General features: G+C 44.1%; 1 protein-coding gene across 1 annotated transcript in view; it reads right to left on the bottom strand.

The window, feature by feature from the left end:
* The window catches only part of SETD5 (SET domain containing 5), a 70347-nt gene that overhangs the window by 20758 nt on the left and 34956 nt on the right, over window positions 1–14633 (bottom strand). Inside the window, exons 9-16 of the mRNA XM_054180262.1 lie at window positions 9714–9862; window positions 9310–9427; window positions 8790–8899; window positions 8258–8504; window positions 7956–8036; window positions 4563–4826; window positions 3402–3722; window positions 515–757 (exon numbers count right to left, since the gene is read on the bottom strand). Coding sequence (XP_054036237.1) covers window positions 515–757; window positions 3402–3722; window positions 4563–4826; window positions 7956–8036; window positions 8258–8504; window positions 8790–8899; window positions 9310–9427; window positions 9714–9862 — 1533 coding nt within the window. The remainder of the gene's footprint in view (window positions 1–514; window positions 758–3401; window positions 3723–4562; window positions 4827–7955; window positions 8037–8257; window positions 8505–8789; window positions 8900–9309; window positions 9428–9713; window positions 9863–14633) is intronic.

Here is a 14633-nt window from a genome sequence, read left to right as displayed (position 1 = left end):
CTGTTGTACATAGTCTATGATCCCAAACAGCCAGCTGTGGGGGTTGCAGTCGTGAACAGGAAAACTCCAAGCTTTGTTAAACAAAGGCTCTCCAAAGACAATGGATCCTGAGGGAGGCACTGTATTCTTGAGGTCTTTTGCAACACTGTCCTATCCCCACAATGCTAAGTGTCCTCTGACATGAAAGTAGCAACATAAAACATCCTAAGGGCAACAATCAACTCTCCTTGAATCACACATGCTGGATAATAAATAGCCACTGCAGATTTGAAGGTCTATGTTTCTAAGAGGAGAGGCACAGAACAGCTGTTCTGCTGTGGTAACGGCAAGCGTGAAGACTGGCTAGGAGAAGGTCAGCTGCAATAGCCCAGAGCCTACACCAACATGCCAGGCAAGGCCAGCTCAGCAGCAGTACATGGAAATAGGCTCAAAGAGGACACCACAACTTTACAAGGGTGCCAGTAAAATCTTGGGGAGTATATAACCCCTGCAAGTAAGACACTGGCAAACGTACCTTTTTACAGGAGCTGTACATTCCATCCAACAGAAAGGGCCTTCGACGTCTCTCAGGGTTGAAGGGTGAACCAAAGCGAATGTAGTGTTTAGGTGTGGTACAAATCAGTGGGGAGTGGATGAGGCCTGGCAGCATATTTAGGGTAGTCGCCAGAACTGTTGGGTCTGTTGTAATGCGCAGAGGGCACTCAATAGGGCACTCCTGCTTCTCTGCCTTGTCATTCAGCCATTCTGTAACTAGATACTGAAGGAGAGAACATGCATGTCAATGCAGCTAGCACAGATGGAGAAGGCAGGCAGTCTGACACAAAAAGGGGCAGCAATGCTACTGTCAGCATGCCTGCTAAACCCTCCCTCCTCCTCTCAACAGGAAGGAACCTTGTGTCAACCCCAGTTCTCACACGTTGCAGACACAAAACACAGGTAATCCAGTTTAACAGAAATAGCCCAATTTTATGCTTCACTCATCTTACTAGAAGGTTCTCCCAAAACCTGATCATCTTGTTCAAAACTAGTTTCCAGATGCAAGCCAAAATGTGGTAACAGCTAATTCATACCCAGTAATGTGGCAGCTGCCTGCTAGCTCCTGCAATTTTTCCTCCTTTCCCTTACAAGTTTTTTCCAGTTTGTACATTAGGGTCCACAGTCACATTCCCTCCTGGTCTTCAATTCTAAGCTGAAAGTTAACTTTTTCTGCCTTGTCCTAAACAAGCAGGCCCCAGCCTGCCACCCCACCCTATCCCCAAAGGATACTGCCACCTATTCCCACATGGAACACCTTTTTATGTCAGTCTAGGTTTACATTCCAACTAATCTTTACTACTTGACAACTCCACTTTTTCTGTTCTCCTGCTGGTATAAACTAACAAAGAACCTTTGTTTTACTTCACTCCTTCACAAGATGCAATACCCTGGTTGCATCAAGGTGGTTTTGCTGTGTTTGTGTTTTTTTTTTAAAGGAAGTCTTACTACACCTCTATGCTGCTCCATTTAAGACAACTTTCTTGGTTGAGAGTATTTTTCTCCTTGCTCCTAAGACACTGAGAATATGTATCACAGTATCACAGTATAACCAAGGCTGGAAGAGACCCCAAGGATCATCAAGTCCAACCTGTCCCAACAGACCCCACAACTAGACCATGGCACCAAGTGCCACGTCCAATCTCCCCTTGAACACCTCCAGGGACGGTGACTCCACCACCTCCCTGGGCAGCCCATTCCAATGACGAATGACTCGCTCAGTGAAGAACTTTTTCCTCACCTCGAGTCTAAACCTCCCCTGGCACAGCTTGAGACTGTGTCCCCTTGTTCTGGTGCTGGTTGCCTGGGAGAAGAGACCAACCCCCTCCTGTCTACAACCACCTTTCAGGTAGTTGTAGAGGGCAATGAGGTCACCTCTGATCCTTCTCTTCTCCAGGCTAAACAATCCCAGCTCCCTCAGCCTCTCCTCACAGGGCTTGTGCTCAAGGCCTCTCACCAGCCTTGTTGCCCTTCTCTGGACACATTCTAGTGTCTCAATGTCCTCCTTAAACTGAGGGGCCCAGAACTGGACACAGTACTCAAGGTGTGGCCTAACCAATGCAGAGTACAGGGGCACAATGACTTCCCTGCTCGCCACACTATTCCTAATACAGGCCAGGATGCCATTGGCCCTCTTGGCCACCTGGGCACACTGCTGGCTCATGTTTAGGCAGCTGTCAATCAGCACCCCCAGGTCCCTCTCTGTTTGGGAGCTCTCAGCCACTCTGACCCCAGCCTGTACCTCTGCATGGGGTTGCTGTGGCCAAAGTGCAGCACCCAGCACTTGGACTTGTTAAATGCCATCCCATTGGACTCTGCCCATCTGTCCAGTCGGTCGAGGTCCCTCTGCAGAGCCTTTCTACCCTCTAACTGACTAACATCCGTTCCCAACTTGGTGTCATCTGCAAACTTGCTGATGACTGACTCAACCCCCTCATCCATATCGTCAATGAAGATGTTAAAGAGGATGGGGCCCAGCACTGATCCCTGGGGGACGCCACTGGTGACTGGCCGCCAGCTGGATTCCCCACCACTCTCTGGGCTCGGCCCTCCAGCCAGTTCCTAACCCAAAAAACTTGAGGTTGTATGTAGGAAGCCTTTTCTAATAAACACCTTTTCTTTTAGGCTCCAAATCCAATGCTTTCTCCTAAACTATCAGCATCTAGTTTTTAAATGCCAGCAACCCATCAGAGTAGTAACAACCACTTTTGCACACTGCTGCCAAAAGCTTTTGATACCTTACTGTGCATAGATCTAAACACACCAGCTCTCCCCCTTTTTCTGTTAGTATCTTGCTCTGCTGCAGGAACAAAACCAGCTTTTGGCCTTCATGGCCTTTTCTAGCCATCTCCCAAACCCCTCATTGCCCCCCACACCAGTACTGAAGCATTTGCTTTTTGCTTCCCTCACCTGGGGCTCAGCCTGGAATATAAGAAATTATCCAGTTCCTTATATTGCCAAGTCCCTTCAACCCTTCTCTCCCTGGGCCCCTCAAGCTGGGAGCAATTTCTGACACCCCCCCCCCAAAGTTGTGTAATTTGCCTCTTTCTAGGTTCTTTGCCATACCCAAAAAGTGAAACCCTTTCTGCTGCGCCTGGATACCACCTTTTGGTATCCAGGGTCTACACAGACTTGCTGTAAAGATCAGCTGATTTCTTGTTCTGATTTGTGTGTGTGCAGGGCTGAGCAGTCAGATTCTGACTCGCAAAGAGGGCTCTTAGCCACTACAGAGCAAACAATACAGTAAATATGAAATCACATCATTCCAAGTATTTTGAAGAATTGTTTTCCCTGAGCCAACTTTTTCCCCAAAGGCCACACAAAACCTCTTTTTCCTCTCTCCAGTTTGAAGACTTGATCATATTTACCTTTTTAGTCTTGGGGTACTTCACTGCAGCTCGATTAGACTGAGATCCCGCAGTCAGGATAGCAGTTGGGTCAGATCCTGTCAACTGTCTGCCTTCTCCTGGACCTTCTACGTTGCTGACATCTGTTGCGGTTACCAAGTTGGCAGTGCTCCCTTCCTCTGGGACAGCCTGTGCAAGTTCAGCTTGCTGGGAATTGGCTTGTTTCTGCCTTCTCAGTCTTTGTGCTGAGCTGGTCCGGTATCGAGAGAAGCGACTTTTTGGTCGGGGTCTGGAGGGTTTTGCTGGAGCTGGTTTAGTTACTGCCTTTTCAGGGACAGCCTCCTGCAATATGAACTGTCATTAGTCTGAGCACCTTTAAGAGGATTCTTTTTCTCTGCATATGGGATCAAGGATTGAGATTTATTTATTGACACTACCTGACTCAAAGTCTGGTTGGACTCTGCTTGTACTGGCTCCCAAGATGGCTTTGGAGACCCTTCTACAACACTGGCACATAACCGTTTTGCCTGACGCGTTCCTAAAGGGGTCAACCTGAACATTGGTCTTAAGGAAGAAAGCAGCAGTATGAAACTTGCCACTTGTCTCAAAGTAACTGTTCTTACTCCTGATCCGAGCTGATGTACCATTCCAGGTAAGTACCTGAGCTCTGCTGTATAATGGGAACACATGCACCCAAAGTAGATTGAGCCAAAGAAACAAATAAAAGGCAAAAATAGTTCCTCAATCACTGTAGCTATGCATCCAAATTAAGATCACACCAGTACAGAAGAGGTCCACTTGGTGAAGGAGCTGGGCTCGGACAGTCCAGAGAAGAGAAGACTTAGGTGACCTAAGAGCAGTCTTCCTACATCCAGACTGAAGTCACCAAGGAGATGCAGTGGTGCATCAATGTGCACTGAAATGAAAGGTTCAGACCAGATACAAGGCAAAGTATTTTCACCATGAGAACAGTCATGAACTGGAAGAGGGCTGTGCCATCTCCATCCTTGGGAGGTACTCAAGACAAGACTAGGCAAATCCTGGCCAATCTGGTCTGTCCTGAGAGCTCACCCTGCCTGGCACAGAACTGATTAGAGATCCATCAAGCTCCTCCCAACCCGAATGATCTTATGATCAGATATGCTTGGTATAAGCAATCAAACAGTCCTGTCTTCATCTTACCGCGGCTTGTGAAGACCGACGTGTGTTCACCCCAGTACTGCTGTTGTTGTTAGAAACATTTGGAGCAGCAGCACTCGGTGCTAAACTTCCATCTTCGGTTTCTGGAGTCTCTGTTTTTACTTCCTCCACCTCAGGAGCATCAGAATTGACGTTGTTTTCAGCATCAGTGCTGTTACGGTCTAAGGGTTGCTCTCGTCTCCTCTTTCTCTTTTCCAGGTTTTCAAACATGTGCATGATGGCTTCCACCTTCCTGTCTTCCCGGGTCTACAACATAAAGAGTAAATTCAAGTTAGCACAGCAAATCACACACATGAAGAAGAGGAGGAAAGAACAGATATGGGATGCAGAGCAGGAAGGAGAACAACTGCCAAACGGCAATGACAAGAGATAGAAAGGGGACAAAGAGAAGCAGTTCTTTTCAGATATTTGCATTTTTCAACATGGCAAATTTCCCAGAATAACAACATAATCATGTGTTCACAGAGTAACCAGAAGAAATAGACTTTGTTCTTAAATAGGACCACTTAGATACTATTGAGTTATATTTATAAAATAGCCACAAGGAAATGCATAATTTTGAAGAGCTAAAAACCCTAAGAAAGAATAAATAGAGTGAAGAGATGGCTTGGAAACAAATAGAGCTACTTGCTAATGACAAAACATTAGAAGCAAACAGAAGCCAGAGGCAAGAGAAGTAAGTAAATCAGTAATTTGCAGCAAGTGTAACACGCCACATGAACTGACTGAAATGATCCAGATTCCTTCCCTGATGTCAGGAGATGACCCAGCTCAAAAATAAAAGCCCTTGTCTACGCAGCTTATATAGTGGATAAGAAAAACAGAACATGAGAGAATAGCTAAACAGAAAGGACAGGAAATCTTACCACCTATCTAGGAAAGAAATGAATGGTAACGATGCATATAAAAGGCCCAGTACAATAATGCTTCAGTGACTGGCAAAAACCAGGCAGAATCAAGTGAATTTTAACAAGTGGAGGTTCAAGTGCTTTCTGAGGCTTGTCCTGGAGAAGGAAGTACCTCGATGCAGATAGCAGTACTCAATACTGGCAGCCTGGCCTTTACAATTCTCTGATCAAAAATATTCAGTACACACAAGAAGTTAGAAGCTGGAAAAACTACAGATACAGGGATTTACCTGATGCCAAATTCTAAGAGTCAGCTGAAGAACAGTATTGTCTCAACTTTGTCATCAGGAGAATAAAGGTACCCTGAAATTTAGGCCAGTATCTTGGTATGAGTCTGCAGCAGCCTGCCTGAGGAGCAGTTACTGATCCAAGAATGGAATTCCTGAGCACAGAGGTGCAAACATTCCGGGAGGGAGGACTGCATGGTACGAAATGCACCCTGCTGTTCTCCGTTACCAAGGAGCCGCACCCTGGCTGTCCAGGAAGATCCATCACTGACTGCTGCCTCAGCATCGATGAGGAAACTGTGAACTTCAGATGAACTTTGCTCACTGTAACATCATTGTAATATGAAGACACACCTCTTGGTCAAAAGCTACCCGCCTCCAGGGCAGACCATGCCTTGGGCACTCCTCCCTGTGCATGTGTGGAAGCCTCACTTGAGATCAGGCAGAGACTGGCAGAGATCCACGGGCAGGGTGTGTTGCCAAGCGTAAAAGAAGGCTTCTTAGCAACCAAACTTTGGAAGCTTTCCCCACTAAAGAGGACCAGCAAGACACTGCCTGGACCCAGGACCACAGGGCTGCCTTTGGACCAAGGGTGGTAGCTACCTACCAGTCTCTCTCCTCTCCTCACTTTTTTCCTTTTGCTGTCATCCTTTCTACCCACTGCACGCCGCTTTATGGGCAAAACAACGAAGTTTCATTGTTTGATTGAAGCAAACTCCCCTTGATGCCTTAATTTTTTTGCACTTTGAGATCACAGCACACCAACCATCACGTGTCCACTGATGGGGACTGTGACACAAGTATAGAAAACTGAATCTCATTAAAGGAGATTAACTGGTGCAAGGTACAGGAACAGGGCTTACAGGCGCACGGGAAACTAACACTTCACTTAGTCTTCTTGAACTATACTGTCCCACAAGGAGATCAGCTTCACTGCACTGAAATGAAGTCTTTCCCTCAAGCTTAAGGCCAGTCTGATGGATGACTGCTTTGACTGCTTTATCTTATCTGTTCTAAAAAAAACCAACCATCAGATAATCCAAGGATCTCTCTGCTGGATGGCCCTTGGCTCAGCAATTTGCTGCACTATCTTAACTTTTAAACCATTTGCAGGAAATTTATGTGATCCTATCTCTGATTAGAGAAAGATTAAAGTATTTGGTGAACAAACCAAACCAGGGAACTTCTAACTCCAATAAATTTACTGGCTGGTAGAAGGATGGAAGCACTTTTTCTTTTTTACTTCCTTGGGTGTTTGGTTTCTTTGTTATTTTGTTAGTTGGTTGGTTGTTTTATTTTGGGGGGGGGTCAGGGGGGAAAGTTGTTGGTTTGTTTGGTCTGTTTCATTTTTTGTCTTGTTTTGGGTTTTAATTTTATTCTTTAAAAAATAAACTCACGAACTAAGTCCAATCCCACACATAAAATATTTTAACCCAGGGAGCAACCCCAGGTGCCACAAGAAGTACAAGAAAAAATAGAGTTCTACTCAATAGAGAAGAAGGCTGAGAAAGCACTAAAAATTATTTTTATCAAGAAGACTGATTAAGACAAAAACAATTTGGGAGCAAAAAGGGATTTCATACTTAAGATTTCACAAATGATGTTGACTTGAGCCAGTACTGCTGGTAATGGTCTACTCTTCTTAACTCTGACATGTGGCAACATGTTTATGAACCAGCACAGAGAACAGATGCATTAACAAACCTAACTCAGCAAAAAGGGCCAAGATTTAAGAAAAATCAGGTTCTGGTTCATCATGTAATCCAGTTAAGGATATTCCTGCTCACTGCAGGGAAGCTGGATTAGATGACCTTGAAATGTCCCTGCTAACCCAAACGATTGTATGACTATATGGCTCTATAAATTCTTGTACTGGCAATAAGGAAGGACTGCAGGAACATAAAAGGGTGCAATCACCTTATTTGAATCTGGTGCTGACTGTCATGTTAATGGTATGATATGGACTATAGAATAGCCCTGAAAGTAACAGTTATACCTTTCAATCAGGAGACAAATCTGTCATACACCTTCTAATCCTCAGTACACTAACATGAATCCTGTGGAGTCAGCCTAGGTGTTGGTTGGTTTGTTTTTTGAGGCTTATTAAAATCAAGTTATTGAAGAACACTGGGTTGGAATTTGTGTTGAAGCAAGTGAAATAGCCAACCGACTGGACCTGCTGGTTACTGCATGAAGCAAGTCCTAAGGGGGATGATACTCAGACTGAGAAAGGTACTTGCCCGTCGGCTGTGGACCAAGGCCCCCTGTTCATCTACAGGCTCCTCTTTCTCCTCTTCTTGTTTCTCCTCCTTCTCTGCTACCTGAAAGAGAAGCTCAGACTCAGCATGTCAAATTATATATAAAAAAAATTGTTCTATAAAACCAAGCTCCAAATCCAGTACTGTTTTAAAGTTATCACAACTACCATAGGAAGCTCAAGGCCTGCTGCAGTTTCTGCTCTGAAGATCATAGTGCTATGTCGGGTCAGGTTCCACATCACTGTACGATAAGAAGAGGTACACCGAAGTGTCAAGGGTTTTACCTCATTGTCACTGACCGCTGCGGGTGCCTCAGGAACTTCCTCTGTTTGTTGACTGCTGTTCTCATCTGATGCAATGCCATGCTGTTCCATTTCGAGCTCCTTCCGCCGGGCTTTCCGCCGGCGTGTTTCTGCCCCCATCAGTGTGCCTAAAACAGGTGGAGGTAGGTGTTCTGCAGCATTTGGGCTACGTTTCTGCACAGGGCAATTCCGGTTCCCCTTGTGACACGCACAGTCCACTTTATAGCTGCTGCTCCAAAACACAAACATAATTTGTGTCACTCTTCATTTCTCAACCCTTGTACAGAGACATTCAATGCATCTCCTACTAAACATCTCACCAGGTGCCAAAGCAAGGACAGCAGGCTACCTTAGGGCCTCTATTGTAGAATATGCCAGCAGAACTGGACAGAATAGCCGGAAAATGCAACTCAGTAGAAAACGGAGCAAAATGTAGAATGCGAGGAAAGGGCTGGAGGAAGATGTCCAGTCCAGGAGGGTAGTGGAGAGCTCCTGGGTGAGGTGAAGGACTCACCAGATGTTGTACTCATAGTCAAAGGCGATGGTAACCTCTGTGTCCTTGGCAATGGTGGCAACAGCATAGATACACAGGTGGATCATCCCATCAGCAATCACATGACGAACCTTGTTGAACAAAGTAGAGAGAAACTAACATCTCCACAAGTTGCACTTTGCTTCCAAGAGGGAAGCCTCTTTCTGCAAATTAGCTCTTATCTATTCCCTGAATAATTATCCTAAATTCTCCATAGAGAAAAGCCTGGTTCACTGCTCGTCTCACCCTGTGCTTTTCTACTTCTAGCTACTACCACCTGCTTACACTATCATCCTGGAGCCAGAGGAAAGCCACAAGAGAAATCTTTTCCTTTCCAAGAAAAAAACTCATGTTCCCAGACTTTCTCATCCAGCACGTGAGAGGTGCAGAGAATTTACCCCATTTACTCCACTTAAAGTTTGAACATTAATAAAAAAGGAATGTGCTAAGCCTGTGCAAAATTTGCATTTGCAGTTACGGTGATGGTGAAGAGGGAATTTACCTCTGCATTTGGAGTGCAGGAGCGCCGGATGAATCTGGCATCGTTACCAAAGGTGCGGGCATCAACGCACATTTCAACGCCATTGAACTTGGAGTAGAACAGCACAAAGGGATATGGCCTGCAGAAGCAACAGAACATCTCAATTCCAAAATACCCAGTTCCTGTGGCACTTACAACAGGTATCCCTCACTTCACCGGAAGCACTGCTTCCCATGCGTGCCATTGCTCTGAACGCTTATGCACCTCCAGCAGCCAAGCACCGAGCGGAGGTTGTGTACATTGATATGGAGGGCACAGTTGACAAGGGTGCATTAAGGGTCCCTGCAAGTGTGCATTATCCCATAGAGACACTAGTCTCTCCATGCCATGATGCTCTCACACTAACCACTTCACAGGACTCTTACTTTTTGAAGAAATGCCCATTGACCTCGAACTGCTGTCGTAACATAACCTTCCCTCGATACTCAATTATAAGGGTATCTAGTGCCAAGTCTCTTGCTGCCCTCAGGATCTTCCGGTGCTTCTGTACCCGAGTCACCCTTCCCAACTGCAGCTGTAAGGAAAACCAGAGCAAAACACAAGGATTTAAACCAAAACACCTCTAGCTCATTAAGAATGTTTTAACTACATGAAAAGAAAAATTACTCTAGTAGCAACACACAGAAACTCTGCTAAGCAAATATAGTATTTGTTCTGTAATAGTTTAGCCATGACCAATGATCTTGTTATGATAACATTTATGAAAAGCAAAGAGTATTTACTCCTTTTCTTCAACACTAAGTCTCAGATATCTATCAGACCAAGTTCAGGCTTGTGGCTAGGAGACATAACCAGACCTATCAGTTGCTGTGAACAGGGAACTGCTCTGCAATTACAGCCACTTTGGCAGCCAGAATAACTCAAATCTTCCCTAGATTGTGGGTTGTCACACATGCAGTAAAAAACACAAGCTTTTCCTTCTGCAGAGGATGGTAAATCTAAGCTAATAGGCCAAAGACTTAAACTGGCAATTTCTACCCCCATCCACAAACTTCTCTTCATCTGCCTAGCTCAGCTAGTGCTGTGGATTTTTATTTTTAAGGTGAAGAAATAAATTTCTAACTAAATAGTGACAGTTTACTGTATCTTCTTTATGTTGATTTCTACAGCTCCATTACAATGGATTTTCACAGCAATGTGCCTTGACAGTATGAAACCACAACATTCTTTAACCACAGACATCCAAATACAACACATATTACAGAGTAATGGAAGGGATATTATAAGCAGTAGGGCATAGGAAAGACTTCTTCCATAAACCCAAACTTTTCTTACTTAATAGAATGAACCTCTCCACAAGCAACAATTATGTGAGGATTGCTGCCTCACCACAAGAGCTGTGCCTGCTCTTTCCTAAGCATGCTATTTACTGCTCATAAGGACCCGGGTCTTGATACTTTTGCAGAGTGAATTGAGGCACAAGTGTTCTAACTTCAGTACTAATGACAGTCATCTACCTTGCCAGAAGTAAACCACAGGATTTTATTAAGATCAAGCTCCTGACTTTTCCTGCTAAAACTCTCTTGTTAGAAACAGCTGCTGACAGTCTGCTCCAATGGATAAAAATCACATTAGCTTAAGAAGAGGCTCAGTCTGGACAATGACAGAAGGCATGACATTCAAAACTCGTGAAAATAAAGGCAATGTCTTAAAGCAGCACTCAGCACTGGGAACCAAATGAGAACCTCTGTATTGACCATACAAAAGCACCGAACCATTTACTTTTTGGGGTTTTCGGTATCTTGTATATGCCCCGAATTGAATTTCTTTGGGAAGAAGACTTTCATTATTTTAAGATGACATTATACTACACAAGGGCAACAAAGCTGGTGAAGTGTCTACAGAACCGATCTTACCAAGAGCAGCTGAGAGAACTGGGGTTGCTTAGTCTGGAGGAGGTTGAAGGGAGACCTTACTACCCTCTACAGCTGTTTGAGAGGCTGCATTGAGATGGGTGTCAGTCTCTTTTTCCTTAGTAACAAGTGATAGGATGAGAGCAAATGGCTTCAAGTTGCACCAGGGGATGGTTATCAAAGACTGGAATAGGCTTCTCCAGGAAGATGGTTGAATCTCCTTCCCTGGAGGTGTTTAAAAGATGAAAAGATGTGGTGCTAAGAGACATGGTTTAGCACCAGACTTGATGGACTTAGATAATGGTTGGACTTTTCCAACCAAAGTAACTCTATGGTCTTGGATCAGCTAGTGAATTAAGATCTATTTGTTGACTTCTCTCACTCAAGTCCAGGATAAAGACAGCTTTATAAAAATATGAATTTGAAACCTAAGCAGATGGGAGGAATGGCCTTGCTATTACAGATCTCATCTTGGAGATAGAGTAGTGCTGCATTTATCATACCTATGAGGTATATCTCTTTTTCATACCACTCTATCTGCCGTCAATTGGAAAAACCTGCATGTATGTTTTGGAGACTCTGAAAAGCCTTGCAGGGTGTTGTCCATCTCTTCATGTCTTGGGTCCTGACAGGAGCTCACAGAGGATTCCCCAAGTCCACTGAACTGGCATAAAAGAAACATGTTATTTCCAGACTGCTGGCTCCTGTTTCTGCTCACAGGAGTGAACTGTAGGACAAGACTGTTTGCATTGCCCAGAGCAGTGGCTGAATTAATTTTTAAAACATTGGACACTCTTTGTACTACCCAACTGTGTAACACAATAAATAAATGGGACTGAATTTGTTAGCAGGTGACATTAGGAGAAATTATCTAAAGCTAGTAGATAAATTAGGACAGAGACACAAGCGTATCTCCAGTTGAAGAGTTTTGTTTCTGTACTACCACTGTTATAATCAGTTTCTTATCTAAGCTGGTTGTCTGTGGAAGGATTGGACCAGATGACTTTCAGTGGTTCCCCCCAATCTAAACTGTCTCTACCAAATTCCCTCAGTGCCTTTCAGAGATGCCAGTTAGTGTCTGGTAGCTTTCACTCCCACCTTTGGCCCATAGCTGATTTTCCAGTACAGCTCACTTGATGATGAAAAACAGCATGGGTAACACACGTGGGGTAAGGTGAAGTGGAGGGAGGAGAAGAGAACCCATGAAGGAAAGAAGCTCTGTAAAACTTAATTATCTGAGTTTGGTACAACAGGAATGATCTCATAGCTTTTCTGATAAGACCCTAGCTCAGCTTGTTTTCATTCTCTGAATTCAGAAATATGAAGAGGATTAACTGCCATGCTTTCATGAGCGAAAAGAACCAATGATTTGATTCATGTCATAGCCCAGGGTTTGCTGACTGCTAATCAGACAAAACTGTTCTGATACGTTTGCAGAGTAACATCTGCATAATACTCAGTGGCTTTATTTTATAAAGGCCCTTTTGCACTTCATTTCAGAATGAAACATCAATCAGGGGTTTGAGCTCAAGTCAGCAGTTATGAGAGGCAACAAAGGGCAAATACTGACCCTGGGTTTGGTTTGGCAACAGCAAGCAGAAATGTGATTCACAGCTTTCAGTTTGTCAAGCATCTGGCAGTAACCAGCATCGAGATGATTTTTTTATTCATGACACTGAATAGCTTCATGTTTTCACAAGTTTCCCTTTGCATCATTAGGAAAGCTGAGAAAGACTTTATCCAAAACATCCCAACGAACAGAAGTCCATACACTTGCATGAACATCTATTAACCCAACTCTCCTCATTCCTCCTGGCTTAAGAAAACTTTTAGGTCACACTTGCCTTTTTAAATTTTTTTTAATATGATACACTTGCATCACTGTTTACTCAAGCCAAAGAACTCTCTCAACTGTGAGAACATGCAGGGCATACAAAACATTTCATTGTTATTCCCTTCTTGTCTCTCTGAAGTCTTCATGGCCAAATAAAGCAGATAGGATACCCATCTTCTGCACAGAGCTGCTATCTGCATACTGACACAACCTCCTCCTACTTTTTTTTTTCTAGCTCAAAGTACCTTTTTCCTTATCTCCCAGAAAAGCTGTTTTTACATCCAGTAATGACATCCAGTTAAAAGACAACTGATGCAAACCAAGAAGCCTTCTCAGTTTGTCCAGCAAGAATAAGACAAATGAGTGGAACAAAAAAATATAAAGCACAGGATGAGAGACCATGCACTCCACACCTGTGCAGGCTATCTCTTCTCACAGCATTCCACAGCCAACTGCTGAGCAGAGAGAACAAGGACACAAGGGCTGACAAGCAGTAGCCTGGGACAACCACCAGGTCTTTCCTCAGTATCCAAGAGGAACCACAAAACCACTAAGTCCCTTTATACTTTCCCAGCATGCACAACCATAGGTACCTACCTACAGCTTGTTTAGAGTAACTGCAGCTCACTATGAAGTTTTGCAACTTTCTATCTTTTTGTTTCTTTGGGATATATCACATTTGGAGTCTTCCGATTTGGAATGCTGGCCACTTTTCCCTGTGGGAAAATCTATGTCTGTACAGGGAAGGGAGAGGGCAAGACAGCATGACAAGAACAAGCACATTTATGTATAATATCTCTTATAATCGTCTGTCCTGCTGTAATCTATGAAGATGACAAAAAACTCATGTGAAGAAGACAGAAGAGCTTACATTCAGACTCAGAAAATAGTAAGTTTTCCAGAGAAGTAGAACTTTTTCTTCCCTGTATTTCCTCAGTTCTCTTTAGGAAGGCTATTCACAGAGCCAAGTAGAGGTGCTTCTCCCCATTCCCCACAGAAGTCTTATTACTGCAGAACTAGAGGCAAGAGTGGAAGGAAGTTTGGTCCCAAGTCCTCTTTCTGTACTTTCTCTATTCTCTCTAACTGGTGGTATGTATCTGTGCTCTGCGTGATGTGCTTCACCTACATGAATGCAAAGGGAAAGGTGGCAGTAAGCATGTGAACTTCACAGAGCAGTGAGTCAGCTGATATAAACAAGAATGACTCAAGCACAAACACATACTTGATATTCAGGTTTCTGACTCTGCTCCCCTTCCACAGAAGAGGTGTCCCACATCTGTTCTGCAGCTCATCTTTTTCAGTTGCACCTGTCTCGACTCTCCTGGACAAGGAAGCCCCACAAAGCCTGAACTGAGTGGGAATTCTGTTCTCTGTTCAGTAAAGCACAGACCAGATGAAACACCAGCTGAGAAGAGTAATGGGAAGGACACACACCACACTCACCCTTTTCCTGTTCTCCTTGTCTACAGGCACTCCATAAAGCTGGCAAGACATCAATCATTGCGCAACTCAGAAAAGTTAGGGAGAGACAGTACCCTCAATTCAGTTGCAGTTGTGCAATGTTTGAAGATTACCAGAGTTCCAACAAGTTTCAAAGA

This window comes from Dryobates pubescens, chromosome 1 (genome assembly GCF_014839835.1).
Source record: "Dryobates pubescens isolate bDryPub1 chromosome 1, bDryPub1.pri, whole genome shotgun sequence".
NCBI classification, from domain to species: domain Eukaryota; kingdom Metazoa; phylum Chordata; class Aves; order Piciformes; family Picidae; genus Dryobates; species Dryobates pubescens.
Note: the sequence above shows the minus strand (reverse complement) of the source record. Positions and strands in the feature narration are given on the sequence as shown.